This window comes from Lactuca serriola, chromosome 4 (genome assembly GCF_051521515.1).
Source record: "Lactuca serriola cultivar US96UC23 chromosome 4, Lser_US96UC23_V15, whole genome shotgun sequence".
NCBI lineage: Eukaryota > Viridiplantae > Streptophyta > Magnoliopsida > Asterales > Asteraceae > Lactuca > Lactuca serriola.
This window is the reverse complement of record NC_136411.1, coordinates 109,456,749-109,471,671: the sequence shown is the minus strand read 5'-3', so window position 1 is coordinate 109,471,671 and position 14,923 is coordinate 109,456,749. Positions and strand designations below refer to the sequence as shown.

Genomic DNA, 14,923 nt, shown 5'->3' with positions numbered 1-14,923 from the left:
TAGGTATTCCATTGTTTTCCCTGAAGTATTTCAAGTTTCGCAAAAAGGGTCTTTTCATATGTTAGGCAAACATTTGGGTACGCTTAGCATACTCGTGTGTGAGCATCGAGTGGCTGAGGCGCCTACGTTGGGCATACGATTAGGTATGCGGGGTGTACGTGGTAGATGTCTAAAACTCTAATTTCTTGACTTACACTATATTTAAACAACCTTATATCATTTGGACCAAACCCTAATCAACCTCCATAGCCTCATGTCATCCTTAAACCCTATTTTTGCAAGAACTTATGAGTTTTGAGCTTAAAGGTGTGTTTGGTAACTTTCTAGAGGGTGTTCAAGAAGAGGAAGCTGGTGACCAGGCTTTGGATGTTATTGAGCTTCTAGATCCTGCATCTAGTTCATCTTGAGGAACTTCTAGAGGTATAAAGACAAAACCTTGCCATATGTTTTGCTAGTTTGAATTAGGTTTTGTTATGAAGTCCATTTTTGGTTCTTAGACCCTCTTTTGTGAGTTAAGCAACTCTAGAGACTAGAATTGTTAGATCTAAGCTCCTTAAGCATGTTTGATGTATGAAGTTGCCATCTTGAAAGTTGTATTAAGACCATGCAGAAGTTTAAGGTCTCAAAAGTGGTCTTAATAGATGAAACGAAGTATTGGGGACCCATATGGCATGCAAGGGCATAAAGTTGTCAACTTTATGCCCTAAGACATCTTAATAGACTTAGGTCTGTAGTTAGACGTTGAAACCTTAAGGATTAAGAGCTTAATAGAGTTTTGTGCATGGACTGGTTGTACGCTGGGCGTAAGGTCGCGTATGCAGTGTGTATCACCAAAAGGTCGAGTATGCTAAGCGTACTGATGTGGTACATTGGGCATACACATCACAGAAGAGTTGGACTTGCAAGCTTATTGGGCCCTATTCAGCCTTGGGCCTGGTCCCATTCAGAGTTATTGGACCTTTTTCTATTTTGTGACATTCATGTCATGATTGAGCCTTATTGGGCTATGTGACCCATTATAATTTGGACTTTGATATTAGACCCAGTAATGTAGGTTAGACATTAGGCTTTAATGGTGGGCGTTAGATTGAAATGTTAGGCCTTTGTCTAAGTTGTGACTCAATTCTAATTAGGGTGTTTTGTATATTTGTTGAGTGTGATATTTTGCGCTAGTAGTCGAGTAGCTTTTGTGTTCAATAGACTGAGGTGAGTCTTCTCACTATGCCAATGGGTCGAAGGCCGGTCCATTACTTGATGTGAAATCTCTATAATTGATTGTGCAATGGTTTGTTATTTGGTGTGTATTGATCTACGTGAATACCATGGGGGAGCGCATGGCACTTGGTAAGACCGTGAGGGGGAGCCCATGACACTTGGGTATAAGACCATGGGGGTAGCCCATGGCATCCCCGTTGAAGATCATGGAGGGAGTCCATGGCAGTTTTATATGTATATGTGCATGACAATATACGATTATGTGATTTTTGTATTTTTGGGAAACTCACAAAGCGTGTGCTTAAAGCTTTCTTGGGTGTTTCAACTACTTCTGGTTCTAAGGGCAAGGGCCCGGCTTGATGGCGCAACGTGTACTCTCCAGTATTTCCGCATTAGTGGTTTTGGATACTCTGATCTTTTGAATAACATGGTTATGTAATGGAATTGTGGAAAACTAATATGAATGAGATTTGTAATTATTAAATGAAAAAATTTATATGAATTTTTGGTTAGTTACAAGTTGGTATCAGAGCCTTGGTTTGAGGGATTCGGCACACTCTCGGGTGTGTCCGAACTCAAACCAGGGAAATGGTAAACCTTTTTCAAAAAAACCAAAAAGTTAAAGTTTTATTGAAAATGGTTTTCGTAAGTAAAAAAGGGAGAGTGCAATGCGCGTAATCGGCCGAGCTCATGTAAGTGTTCCCAATGTAATAGCCATGTTATATTATTGTTGGAAATTGATGTTGAGCTGATTATTAGCTAAGTGTATGCTTTCAAAGTTGTATACGTGTAGGATTTCATAGCCCTATAATGATGGATTCTACCTTATACATGTTCTTTGTTTGGTCGTGGTATAGGGTAGAAGCTTTATTTGACAGTCTACTGCATTCCTATACTAAGGCCTCGCCTGTCTTGGGCCCCGCCCCTGTCCTACTACTGATGAGTTATGCAACCCCGTCCACACTCCTGCTGATAGTGATATACGGGCCTAGCCCACGCTCACTCCTTTCCTAACACAGGCCTTACCCCTGCTCAGCTACTAATGAAATATGGAGCCCCATCCATACTCTGCTAATGGTGAGATACAAGACCTCGCCCACACTCACCTCACTACCAGGCACATACAAGTATCACACAGACGACAAGTATACTCTATCATGCAAACCATTCCTTGGGCACCCACCCGACAGTGGACCTTGGTCATGAACATCATACTAGCAAACAGTGCCTAGCGCCAACCCTCGGGTCTTCCTACTCATAACTACATGGGCCGGCATTATGGTCGTAGACCCATTCATACAAAGGGAAAACTCACCTCAAACTGCTGAAGCTGCTGATAACCCTCTGGCTGCTAACCGACAACTCTCTGAACCGTTGCCCCTCTAGCTCCCCGAGCTACCAATACCAAATAATAACAATTAGCCTAACTGTCCTCCAGAAGTCAATTAGGTCAACTCTGGTCGAGGTCCTTCTCAAGGTCAAAGTCAATGGTAAGAGTCAACTTCCAGTTGACTCGACGTGCCGAGTTGTTCTTCCAACTCATCGAGTCCATGCTCCTGAAATCTCAAAACAACCTCGACTCTACTCGTCGAGTCTAGCAACCACTCGACGGGTTCTCCTTCAACTAAACATTCGGGACCATCTTCAACCGACTTGCTGAGTTGTTCTACAACTCGTCGAGTCCATCTTCATAAGCTAAGGAGATTGCCTTGGACTCACCGAGTTCCTCCTCAAACTCGTCGAGTACCATGATCTTCATGTCCATTACGGACACAGACTGGTCGAGCCCTTCTCAAACCCCACACACTGATCCGAATCATAAACAGAAGGGTTTGGGTTTGCAACCCGACTCGTCGATTCCATGAACTGACTCGCCGAGTCCACCTTATGACAACTCTATTCCGCCGATTCCAGTCCATTCCAACATCTCAAACTCATAGATCTATACCCCTTATGCTAGCATTGCACGTAAAGTTGCTAACTTTACGTGCATGCAAGGTTTTAAGGGGCTAAAACACTTAATCCAAGCTTCAAAGAAAACCTAGGTCATGAAATGGAATCTTAGCTGGATAAAGCCAGCAACTCTGAGCTCCTAAAGTTCAAGAGTGTCCAGATCTGTTGTCCAATCCATCCTCAAGGGTTTAATACTCGGATTAACCTTGGAAATGATCCAAATATGACCAAAAGCAAACTAGAAAGGGGATCTATCAATTGAAAGCTCAAGGTCCAGACTTTTTACCTTCTAACAATTGCCAAAACGATATGAAGGCTGGATCTACACTTCCTTCCTTGCTCCTTTCTTCCAAGCCTTCAAAATCCCCTCCAATGGACCTTAATCTTCACCAAAAGCTCAAGAATGAAGTTGGGTGGCTAGGGTTTTGGGGTTATGGACGAGAGAGGCTGTAATGAACCCTAGGGAGGAGAATAAGATGCTTAAATAGGGTACCAAGTCCCGAAATAAGGGCTTTCCCAACCCAGACCAGACTCGTCAAGTCAGTCACTTAATTTGCAACACGGACCCGCTACGACTCGTCGAGTCATTCCTTGAACTCGACGAGGTGACCCCCTTTGAATTAGGGTTTTCCTTTCCTTTCTTAGCCTTTCTGATTCTAGGTGTTACATACCCTTAGACATCCACCACGAAACCCTAATTCTTCTTTGAGTTTTCTTGGAGTTTAGAAGGCCATTAGAGAGCATTTTGGTGTTGTGGATCCATTTTCCAAGCAAGTGACGAGCAAAGCAAGGTGGTGGTTCAAAGGAGAAGCTGTAGATCTGAGACTGTTGCTTCATTCCAAATCATCTTCAGATATAAAGTCCTGAACTTGCCTCTTGAATGCTTAGATCTATTATGTTGAGTTCTTGGACCTTTTTTGTCCCACGAATGGAGCTTTATGGTTCAAACCCGATTCCTAGGCCTGGAGTTGCCACTATCAGTGATAAATGAGTCGCTAAGGCAGAATGTTGCCATCTTGGATGTCTTAATGGGTTCATGCATGAGGTAAGATCACTTTCATGAAAATAGAATACCATTTTGGAATTTGGGCTTATTTGGATCATGTAAACTCACCAAGTCAATGACTTTATGGATTAATATGTTGAAGAGGACTTGGATCTGTGATTATAGCCATTGGAATAGAGTATTAAGTGCTTAATGGGAAAAGTGACTTAATAGAGAAGTATGTTGGGCATACATGCATGTACGTGCAACGTACAAGCCATATAGGCGTACGCTTAGCGTACAAACGAGTACGTTACACGTACTCAACAAAAGTGGGCTTTGCATGTTTTGGGCCCCGGATTGGGCCATATATTGGATTTTGTTTCTTTGGGCCTTAGTGGGCCATCTGAAGACAGATATTTTGGGCCTAGAATATGTTTGCGGTTTAGGGTAAGGCCTATTAGAGGGGTTGGGCGCAATTTAGCAAATTGGGCCATTAGTGGGCCACTAGTGGGCTTGGGAAGTGTACCTAGTATTGGGCTTGTCATATTATGGTTTGGGGCCTTAGGTTGAGGCCTATGTGATGGGATTGGGCCCAATTGGAAATTGGGCCATATATTGGGCCTTGTGGAAGTGTTGATCTTTTGGGCTAAGGTTAAGGTACTGTTCAATTTGGGACAAGAGTTTGAGAGGGGTAGAATGGTCTTTTACCCCTAGTGAGGACTTATGGTTAGGTCATGAGAATCATGGACTTATCTAATTTGCATGGTGATATGTAGCTTGGGGAGTCGAGAAATCAGTAGTTCAGGGATCTGCCAGCTAGCAGGCAGAGGTTTATCCGTGGGATTCTGCAGTCAGCTTGTGAGGTCTGCTTTCTCCTATAGGAACGGGTCAAAGGCACCAATGTCGACTCATTTATGTATGTAGTTGGTTTCCGGACTTCGGTCCGATTTCGGGCAAGCCCGAGGAATATTTGTATACCTGATGTCTTCGTGATTCTTGCATGTGTCTGTTTATATGTTTCCGGACTTCGGTCTGATACCGGGGAAAGCCCGAGGAATGTTTAGCTTATATGTTATGTGTATATGTTACGGGCTTCGGTCCGATGTCGGGGCAAGCCCGACGAATGTTTATATGTATGTTTCCGAACTACGATTCGATGTCGGGTGGTACCCGATGAAGGAATGCATGTTTAGTTATACTTGTTGTCTTTGTGATACTTGTATGTGCCTGGTAGGGAGGTGAGTGTGGGCGGGGTGTCGTATCTCATCGCTAGCTGAGTGTGGACGTGGTTCCATATCTCATTATTAGCAGAGTAAGGGTGGGGCCCATTATAGGCGAGGCCATAGGACGAGAATATATATTATTATGTATGATTCTTTATGTACTAGCATGATTATATGTTATCGTTTGTATGTGTATAGCACGCAGGGGCCAGAGACAGGTGGCGCCTGGTAGAAACAGATTTGTTTACCGAGCCGGGCTTGGTGCCGGACATTGTTCGATGACGGGCGGGGCCCGAGGAAGGGGCGGGGGCCCAGTTTATATGCTTATGTGTATGGTATGTGGTAGTCTAGGGAGACTCACTAAGCTTCGTGCTTACAGTTTCAGTATTGGTTTCACGTACTTCCGATAGCAATGGGAAGTGCTCGGGAAGATTGCAGTGCACACACCATATGTTCAGCCTGGGATTTTCATACTCTGATGTTGTTGACAAATGTTATGATATTTTCAGATACCCTACTTATGTTTTATGAGATAATTTGGTTTATTATGGTTTTTTATTTATAATTTAAAATGAAATTTTTGGACTGTATTTTTTTGATGTTTCACAGCACGTTTTGGCTAGGGCTTGTGTCTATTTTAGCCACGTGGCTTAAGAAGTTAGACTATGATTAAATGATGCTATCTACCCATTTTATGGCGCGGTCCACATGGCCTTTTCCTACACTTTGAAAATTTTAGCCGTTCTCCATTTTTCTTTCTTATTTTTCTTCTCGTCTTCTAACAACCATAGATTCTTCATATGATATCAGATTTCGATGAATCTTATATCCGTAGAAAGTTAGTAAAGTGTGTTTCTACTTCTCTTCAAACATCTTTGGCTGAATATGTACAAATATTGAGTTATTAACTCATGAACATAGGTTTATACTCGTTTTTTGTAAACTTTATGTTTTAACTTGACTTTTTTAAATGATCATAACTACTTCATAATGATTCTAATTTTCTTGAATCGTTTTATGTTTCTGTTGACATAATGTTTATAACATTCTTTTTATAGACTTTTCTGAATCATTCTAGATCTATAGCTATTAACCTCTAAAGTTAGTACCTTGGAATTTTGAAATAACCCATAACTTATGAATGAATTGTCTTTTAACTTTGCAAGCTCATAATTTGCTCATTGTTTTACCAATTAAATTGAGTCATTTTACATTGTTTAGTATTATACGTCCTCTTTCCATTTCAACCCGGTTTGTTCCTTAACACCTACGTTTGGTTAGCCTCCTAGAGCTCCAAATTTACTACTTTCATTATTTCATTTATACTTTAATTTTTCATAATTCTTCTCATTTTACCCTCATTTCCGTGAAACTCCTTTCTAATAAATTATATGACTTATAATAACATATATAAAGGTAATAACAATCATACTTTCTTATTTTTGTCACTTTTGCACTTAGCTAACCAATAGACTACTTTTCTTCTATCTTCGCTTTTGGCTCCTTGGCCCTAGGTCTAGGGAAATGAACATATATGAAGGGAGGATTTTAAAAAAGATTTTAAAGTTTGTTAAAATTCGAGTTTGAGTAGCTCTTTAAAAACCTCGCTTATAAACTTGTTTAGAAGATATTTTTTGACATGCCGAATATAACAATTAAAAAAACTCGAATTGTGTCGTATCAAAAAGAACCTTCGTATGTCGTCTTTGTCCTGCTAGTTTTTAACAAGTCTTTCACAATAATATTAGTTAAAAATGAACAAAAATAACAAACTTTATCAGTATTGGTAAATCTCAGTCCAAGTTTAAAGTTTCAAATAATCGAACTTGCATCTTCATACGGTTTGATAATCCAAAATAATACATCCAATGTATGGAACCAATACTATATAAATGAGAATCAACAATAATTACTAAAGAAATATTGATATTAAGACAAAATCACCAAGATTTTTGTATAAAGCCAAAAGCATGAAGACCATTGGCTGAGTCAAAAGATACAAAAATCATATATGATATTTACGGTCCAAAGAAAATGGAGAAATACAAGTGTTTAAGGCCTGATTTTGATGAAATCGAATTTTGAGTGATTAATGGTCTTAAATCCCTGCCACCGCCTATAACGCGAAATGGAAGGTCGTGATGATATCGTGCCGATGAGATTGTGGAATGTGGATCACACGATCACACGAGGAAGCCGCACAGTATATGTGGAGGAGTCTATGTGTTGAGTTCAGCGAAATTTGGTGCTTGATTGAAGTCGTGTGGCTGTCTTAGCGCAGAAGAAATGTAGTATTAACTATATAGAAAATTTATGTGAAATAATTACCATTTTTGAACACTTGTTAGATCGATTTAGAAAGTTTGAAGTACGGATTTTGAGCACCTTATAAGAGTACATTAATAAAGGAAAGATGGAATATGCATATATAGATACCAAAATTTGAATGATGTTCTTCATTGCTATGTTAATGGTGAAACTAATGTTGGCTATTATACAATTTGGAGACAGCTTTACAAATACTTAGGTTTCATGGTGATTTCTACTGTACAAAATTACGTTATATGTTAGCGAATAGAATGCAAAATTCTTGGTCATAATGAGCAGACCAGGCCAGAAGCGACATGAATGAAGACATCCTCACGACATGGAATTGTGAGGCCACCCATTGGATGATCATAACCAAATTCTTCCTCTGATTGACGTAACAGATCTTGGAATGAAGGCTGGTCTAATAACGATAAAGGAACAACAAATCGTCTTTTTTCTTGATCACCAACATAAACTGCTAAATGTCCTTTGGGGATGATGTCTACCGATGATGATGATGAGCGGCTTCCATTGGAGAATGATCGACGGAGAACTTTTTTGGCCTGAATGATTCGAGGCATACGAATGGCCATTTTTATATGAAGGCTACGGTCTCTTTCTTCTAAAAGGATTTCTTTTATGTGAAAGATGCTGTGATCGATTTTGGGAGGATGAGTTGTGCTTCATATCAGCCCAATTGTATCCATTTTATAGGTGTATGAAGATTTTAATGAAGATCGAATAATAGTAGGAATTTCAAAGAAGAGATGGCGACACATTCTACCAAAAAGAAAAATCACATGGTTTTGTCTTCCAACTTGTTATTGGTCCCAAAGAATTATATATGTACAATGAAGTATGCCACAAGATTTCAGTAACGCTGAGTGGCCAAGCTTAAGCTACACTATGGGCCCATTTACAAGTGAGTCTTATGGACACACATCATTATTTCTCACATGGCCATGTTTGTCAAAAATATCAGAAGGTTAGGCATCTTTTTTTCAAGTGCAACAAGTCCACGATTTCAGGTCCTGAAATCAACAAAGCATCCAAAAAGAAATTAATGCTCATATCTAATCTGATATATGAATTAAACACATAGTACGCACTTAAATATTTTGCTTTTCCCTCCTGAAGAAAATCAGAGATATATCTTCAGAAGGTTGTTCTGTTATAAATGTTCGATACAAAAGGATCCGCTATTTGACTTTAACTGGTAACCGATTGGCTGTTTGCTTTTTCGTAACTCTGATATCAACTAAGTAAGTGACCCATTGTGTTTTTATATTATTCATTTATTGATTACAAGCAGTAACTTGTGATGTTGAAAACTTGATATATATATATATATATATATATATATATATATATATATATATATATATATATATATATATATATATATATATATATATATATATATATATTGTGGGGTCTTTCTAACTATTTTGGTAGGTTGTCAGTGATTGTCATGTTGCTTGAGTAATTAAGATTTGTAGCGGAATAAATCTATTGGGAAGAAAGTAGGATGTTATGATGTTTAGGATGTTCCAAGAGGGGTCTCTGTTGGAATTCTTTTGTGATTATAATATTTGAAACTCAATGCCTTGCCTTTTTCCATAGTTTTCATGATATCTATACAAGAGTTGTAGCTGGACTTTATATTGAAACCTTCCTAATTAGTAATATGGTCATAATCTATTAAAAATATGCCTAATAGTTTGCCATCAGAAGCAGCTAAATGCCATGATGTTCTCTATGTGAGTTCTTTTGTTTAAACTTCTGAGCTTCCACAAGAAAGACATAAGCAGGCCTTTTACAAAGTCGTTCCCTTTATCGAACTACTGATCATTGGTCATCAGCCGATTTCTCTTCACCAATCAGTCCCTATAATAGGTTAGAGTAAAAGAACAATAACTGATAGCTCTTGGGTTGGTGGTGTTGAAGAAACAACTGATCCAGGCCTTAAAGCTATAGTGACATTCAGTATACGGAGAAAGATGAGGCATACACACTTTTTTATTGAACAGATTGAAAATACAAGCTAAAGAACAAAAGAAAGTAAGTGGTTCTGGTGGGCTTAGAGGATATTGATAAAGAAAGCCCTAATGGCATAACATGAACACCATACGTTTGAACTATGCTCGTCATTAATGTATTATTGCTGAAACTAAATTTTGTTATCATACAGTTAATTTGGAGACCACATTACTCCCTCTGATTTACAAGTAATTAATCCTCATGGTAATTTTGACTGTACAAAACTGTTAGCAAATTCACGATGCATGCCTAGCTCTTCATCATAACGAGCAAAGGCGGCAAGCAACATCAACAAACACTTCCTCACGACATGGAATTGTGAGGCCACCCATTGGATGATCATATCCAAATTCTTCCTCTGCTTGATGTAGCAAGTCTTGGAATGAAGGCTGGTTTAATAATGATAAAGGAACAACAAATCGTCTTTTCTCTTGATCACCAACATAAACTGCAAAATGTCCTTTAGGGATGATGTCTGTAGATGATGATGGACGGCTTCCATTGGACAATGATCGACCAAGAACTTTCTTTGCTTGAATGATCCGAGGCATACGAATAGCCATGTATATATGAAGGGTACGGTCACTTAATTTGTTTTGGTGAAGAAATGCAATATGAAAGGATTTCGTTTTTGTGACAGGTGCTGTGGAGGAGTTATGCTTGATATCAGCACAATTGGATGCATTATATAGGTGTAAGAAGATTTCAATAAGATTGGGTAATAGTAGGAATTTTAGCGAAGAGATTGTGACACATTCTTGCAAAATGCAAGATCACATGCTTTTGTCTTCCAAGTTGTTATTGGACCCAAAGGATTAGACGTTGAATGAAGTATGCCACATATTTTCTGCAATGTAAGTGGAAAAGAGTGAACAAAACTATGGCCCATATGTATATTGGATTCTGAAGGACATGCACCATTATTATTCACATGGATATGTTCCATTAAAAAACGTAACATTTTGCATCTTTATAATTTATTTATTTTTTGAAGTACAACCATTCCACCATTTTAGGTGGTGAATGTTGAACACAATCAATAATGAAAAGGGAGCAAATCTAATTAGGCATATGAATTAACCAGCTAGTAATATGCTTTTGAAGAAAATGTTCCACTCTAACTAAATGGGAATAGAGAGTGTCATGGGATGTGGTTATGGGGGATTGGCCATTCAAGAAGAAAATGTTGTTTCTTTCATCTAACCCGAAAAAGGGAGAGCTGTTTGAACGTTCTTTCTTTCTTTCTTTCTTTCTTTCTTTCTTTCTTTTTTTATTTTTCTTTTTTTGTAGATTTATAACTAAAAGAAAAATTTTAATCTTAATTTGGTAGCTTGGGTTAAAAATCATGTTATCTCTCAAAAGTCCATGTAACTATTATAGCTTGCATATTTTTTAACCCATTTCGGTATGTATATCTATGTATTTATACATACCCGACCCATTAATGTTGAAATTCGGCCTATGTATGTCGTACAATTATATATTCTTTTTCTTTAATGAGAATTGGGATTGATGTGGAAACAATGTTTTAATATACTATCAAATTTGTAACAGATTTATCCTGATTATCTCACCTCAGCCTACAATCCATATCTTCTCTCTTTTTTTCCTGTTAGTCTTCATTCTCGATACAACCATAGTCACCGCCTTATCTTCTCACCGATGGTTGCCACCCCCCAGAACTCAGACAAGCCATTCGACATTACCAACGTCAATGCATATGTTCCTCTTTATCCTTGGTCTAGACGAACTCAATTACTACGCGTGTCTTTAACTTTTTGAGACCAACCGCATCATTTTTAGCATCGTTGATCATCTCTTGACCATCCCGACAGAACCCCGCAGAGCAAAGAAAAAATTTGACTCTCTTGTCAAGTTTTAGATTTATGTTGAAAGACGGGAAAGGTATTCATATTGGGAACGTGAACGTTTTAATATTGAAAAATCTCAAAATTTTGATCTTCTCTTTCTCAATATACCAACTTGCACTTTAGTCGATAGATGTTGAGTTTGGTACCTTTTGACGAAGGACGTTGTAATTGATATCCCAATTTGGTTTCCCTCCGGACTCTTTTATTATGAGGTTGTTATATCATAGTTATTAATTTTTTGGCTTTCCAACCGAGTGTGTGGACAAGGAGTATTCAACCTTTGATTTGCCTAGCTAACTATAAGTTTGAAATCAATATATAGTTTTTGAAACGATTTATTAAAGAGGTAGATAATAACATGTGTCGAAATTTCATGGCTTGAGGGACCACTCACGTCCTCCCATGCATTGCTTAAGTTTGAGGGTGAGTGTCCACTTACAACATGTTTTGGCTTGGGCTTGTGTCTAACACAACCACGTGGCTTGTGAATTTAGACTATGATTAAATGATGGTATTTACCCATTTTGTGTTGTGGCCCACATAGCCTTTGTCCAACAAATAGAAAAATTTAGCCGTTGTCCATCTTTCTTTCTTATTTTTCTTCCCATCTTGTAACAACCATAGATTCTTCGTATGATATCAGATTCCGATGACTCTTATATCCGTGGAAAGTTAGTAAAGTGTGTTGCAACTTATCTTCAGACATCTTTGGCTGAATATGTACCAATATTGAGTTATTAACTCGAAAACATAGGTTAATACTCATTTTCAATAAATTTTATGTTTTAACTTCACTTTTTTAAATTATCGTAACTATGTTTTTATTCTGACTTTCTTGAATCATTTTTGTATGTTCTGTTGACACAATGTTTATAACTTTCGTTTTATAGATATTTCTGAATCATTCTAGCTCTATACCTATTAATCTCTAAAGTTAATACCTTGGAATTTTGAAAAAAAAACATAACTTATGAATGAATTGTCTTTTAACTTTGCATGCTCATAATTTGCTCATTGTTTGGCCAATTAAGTTGATTCATTTTACATTGTTTAGTCTTATACGTCCTCTTTCCATTTCAACCTTGTTTGTTCCTTAACACCTTCGTTTGGTTAGCCTCCCATAGCTCCAAATTTACTACTTTCATTATTTCATGTAAATTTTAATTTTTCACAATTCTTCTCATTTTATCCTCATTTCCATGAAACTCATTTCTAATAAATTATATGACTTATAATAACATATATGAAGGTAGTAACAATCATACTTTCTTATTATTGTCCCTTTTGACCTAATTACACTTTTTGTAGTATTACACATATATAAGACTAGCATTTTCATTCCATTTCATATCAACCATTCATGACAGCAGTAGTACATAACCTTTTTTTTGGTGCAATAGGGTTTTTTCTTGGTGCGGTGGTAGCCTAAAACCTTTTGGTGCGATAGGGTTTTTTTTGGTACGCTTGTAGCTAAAACCGTACTAGTAAAAGAATTTCGCATCAACACACCAACCAACCACACCATTTAAAGCATTTATTGTTGTGGTTCCTATATCCGCATCAAAAGAAATTAAAAGTGTATTTATTGGTGCATTAGTTCAATACTGCACCAAAAAATCATGTAATCATCCTTCTAAAAGTTTTATTCAAAAATTTCATTTTGCGCTCGTTCCCTCCGTGTATATAGATACCCTTCCCAAATCTTCCGTCTTCATTCTAATATGTCATTCAAGCTTACACGGACAAGCTCTAGCCACCACGACCTCTCGTTTACCAACATTCAAAGAACAATCACTACCACCGTCATCACTATATCCTGCCTTGTTCATGTTGTAAGTTCGTTGTTATTTTATCTTCGTACTAACTTAAGTCTTACACTACGGTTAAATGGAAGAAGGGAAGCCTTTTAGCATCTTTCGAGTTATAACCCAACAGTACAGTTAATGATCCAGAAGTCGGGGAACCAAGTGAAATCCTTTATCATGTCTATCTTTTAATTACTAGTTTTTTGTGGTTAAAAATCTTAAATATGATTTGGTGTTGTGCAGGTGAAAATGATGGATCGAGAGTAGGAGCGTATTCAAAGCCAAAAGACCCACCAGCTATTAATGATGTCTTTTCTCATTTGGGTGGTAAAAGTAAAACACCAATAAAACATGAAACATATTCAAGTAGCCACCTCTCCTGCATTGATCCATGGTCAAACATAAAGTCACCATTCTAAATCTTTTGAGATCTTGAAGAGCATCGTCTATGGAGGTTTAATGGAGGTGAATGCAAGTTTAATTGGTGCAGTTATAAAACGTGTGGTTCTTTACTCGCACTAGTTAATCATGTTAACCGCATAAACAAATGCTTTTTGTAATAGTGCAGCTTACTTTTACAAACAGAAAAAAAAGGTATTGCACCAGCTAACTAGCTAACCAACAGACTACTTTTCTTCTATCTTCTCTTTTGGCTCCTTGGCCCTTGGTCTAGGGACATGAACATATATGAAGGGAGGATTTAAAAAAAGATTTTAAAGTTTGTTGAAATGTGAGTTTGAGTAGCTTTTTAAAAACCTTGCTTATAAACTTGTTTATAAGATATTTTTTGAGATGTCGGAAATAACAATTAAAAAAACTCGAATTATGGCGTGTCAGAAAGAACCGTCATATGTACTCTTTGTCCTGCTAATTTTTAGCAAGTCTTTCACAATAATATTCGTTAAACTTAACAAAAATAACAAAGTTTATCAATATTCGTAAAACTTAGTCCATGTTTAAAGTTCAGAATAATACCTCCAATATACGGAACCAATACTATATAAATGAGAATCAACAATAACTAGTAAAGAAATATTGATATTTTGAAAAAAAATCACCAAGATTTTTGTAGAAAGGTAAAGCATTAAGACCATGGGCTGAGTAAATTAATCATCAAGATATACAAAAATTATATATGATATTTACGGTCCAAAGAAAATGGAGAAATACAAGTGTTTAAGACCTGATTTTGATGGAATCAAATTTTGAGTGAAAATGGTCTTAGATCCCTATCACTGCCTATAACGCGAATCGAAAGGTCGTGATGATGTCGGGTGTAACACTCCAACTTAGGTATTCCATTGTTTTCCCTAAAGTATTTCAAGTTTCGCAAAAAGGGTCTTTTCATATGTTGGGCGAACATTTGGGTACGCTTAGCATACTCGTGTGTGAGCATCGAGTGGCTGAGGCGCATACGTTGGGCATACGATTAGGTACGCGGGGTGTACGTGGTAGATGTCTAGAACTCTAATTTCTTGACTTACACTATATTTAAACAACCTTATATCATTTGGACCA

General features: G+C 37.5%; 2 protein-coding genes across 2 annotated transcripts; both read right to left on the bottom strand.

Moving 5' to 3' along the window:
• Nucleotides 1–7,812: 7,812 nt before the first annotated feature.
• On the bottom strand, nucleotides 7,813–8,386 carry LOC145102301 (auxin-responsive protein SAUR21-like). Its single transcript, XM_079039684.1, has one exon. It carries the CDS (start codon nucleotides 8,280–8,282, stop codon nucleotides 7,974–7,976), a length of 309 nt encoding a protein of 102 aa, XP_078895810.1. The 5' UTR covers nucleotides 8,283–8,386; the 3' UTR covers nucleotides 7,813–7,973.
• A 1,435-nt stretch (nucleotides 8,387–9,821) lies between these two features.
• Nucleotides 9,822–10,407, bottom strand: LOC145102300 (auxin-induced protein X15-like). Its single transcript, XM_079039683.1, has one exon. It carries the CDS (start codon nucleotides 10,290–10,292, stop codon nucleotides 9,990–9,992), a length of 303 nt encoding a protein of 100 aa, XP_078895809.1. The 5' UTR covers nucleotides 10,293–10,407; the 3' UTR covers nucleotides 9,822–9,989.
• Between the last annotated feature and the right edge of the window lie 4,516 nt (nucleotides 10,408–14,923).

Excerpts from the sequence above, each read along its gene's own strand:
- LOC145102301 (XM_079039684.1), bottom strand. The coding sequence starts at position 8,282 with ATGGCCATTCGTATGCCTCGAATCATTCAGGCCAAAAAAGTTCTCCGT.
- LOC145102300 (XM_079039683.1), bottom strand. The coding sequence starts at position 10,292 with ATGGCTATTCGTATGCCTCGGATCATTCAAGCAAAGAAAGTTCTTGGT.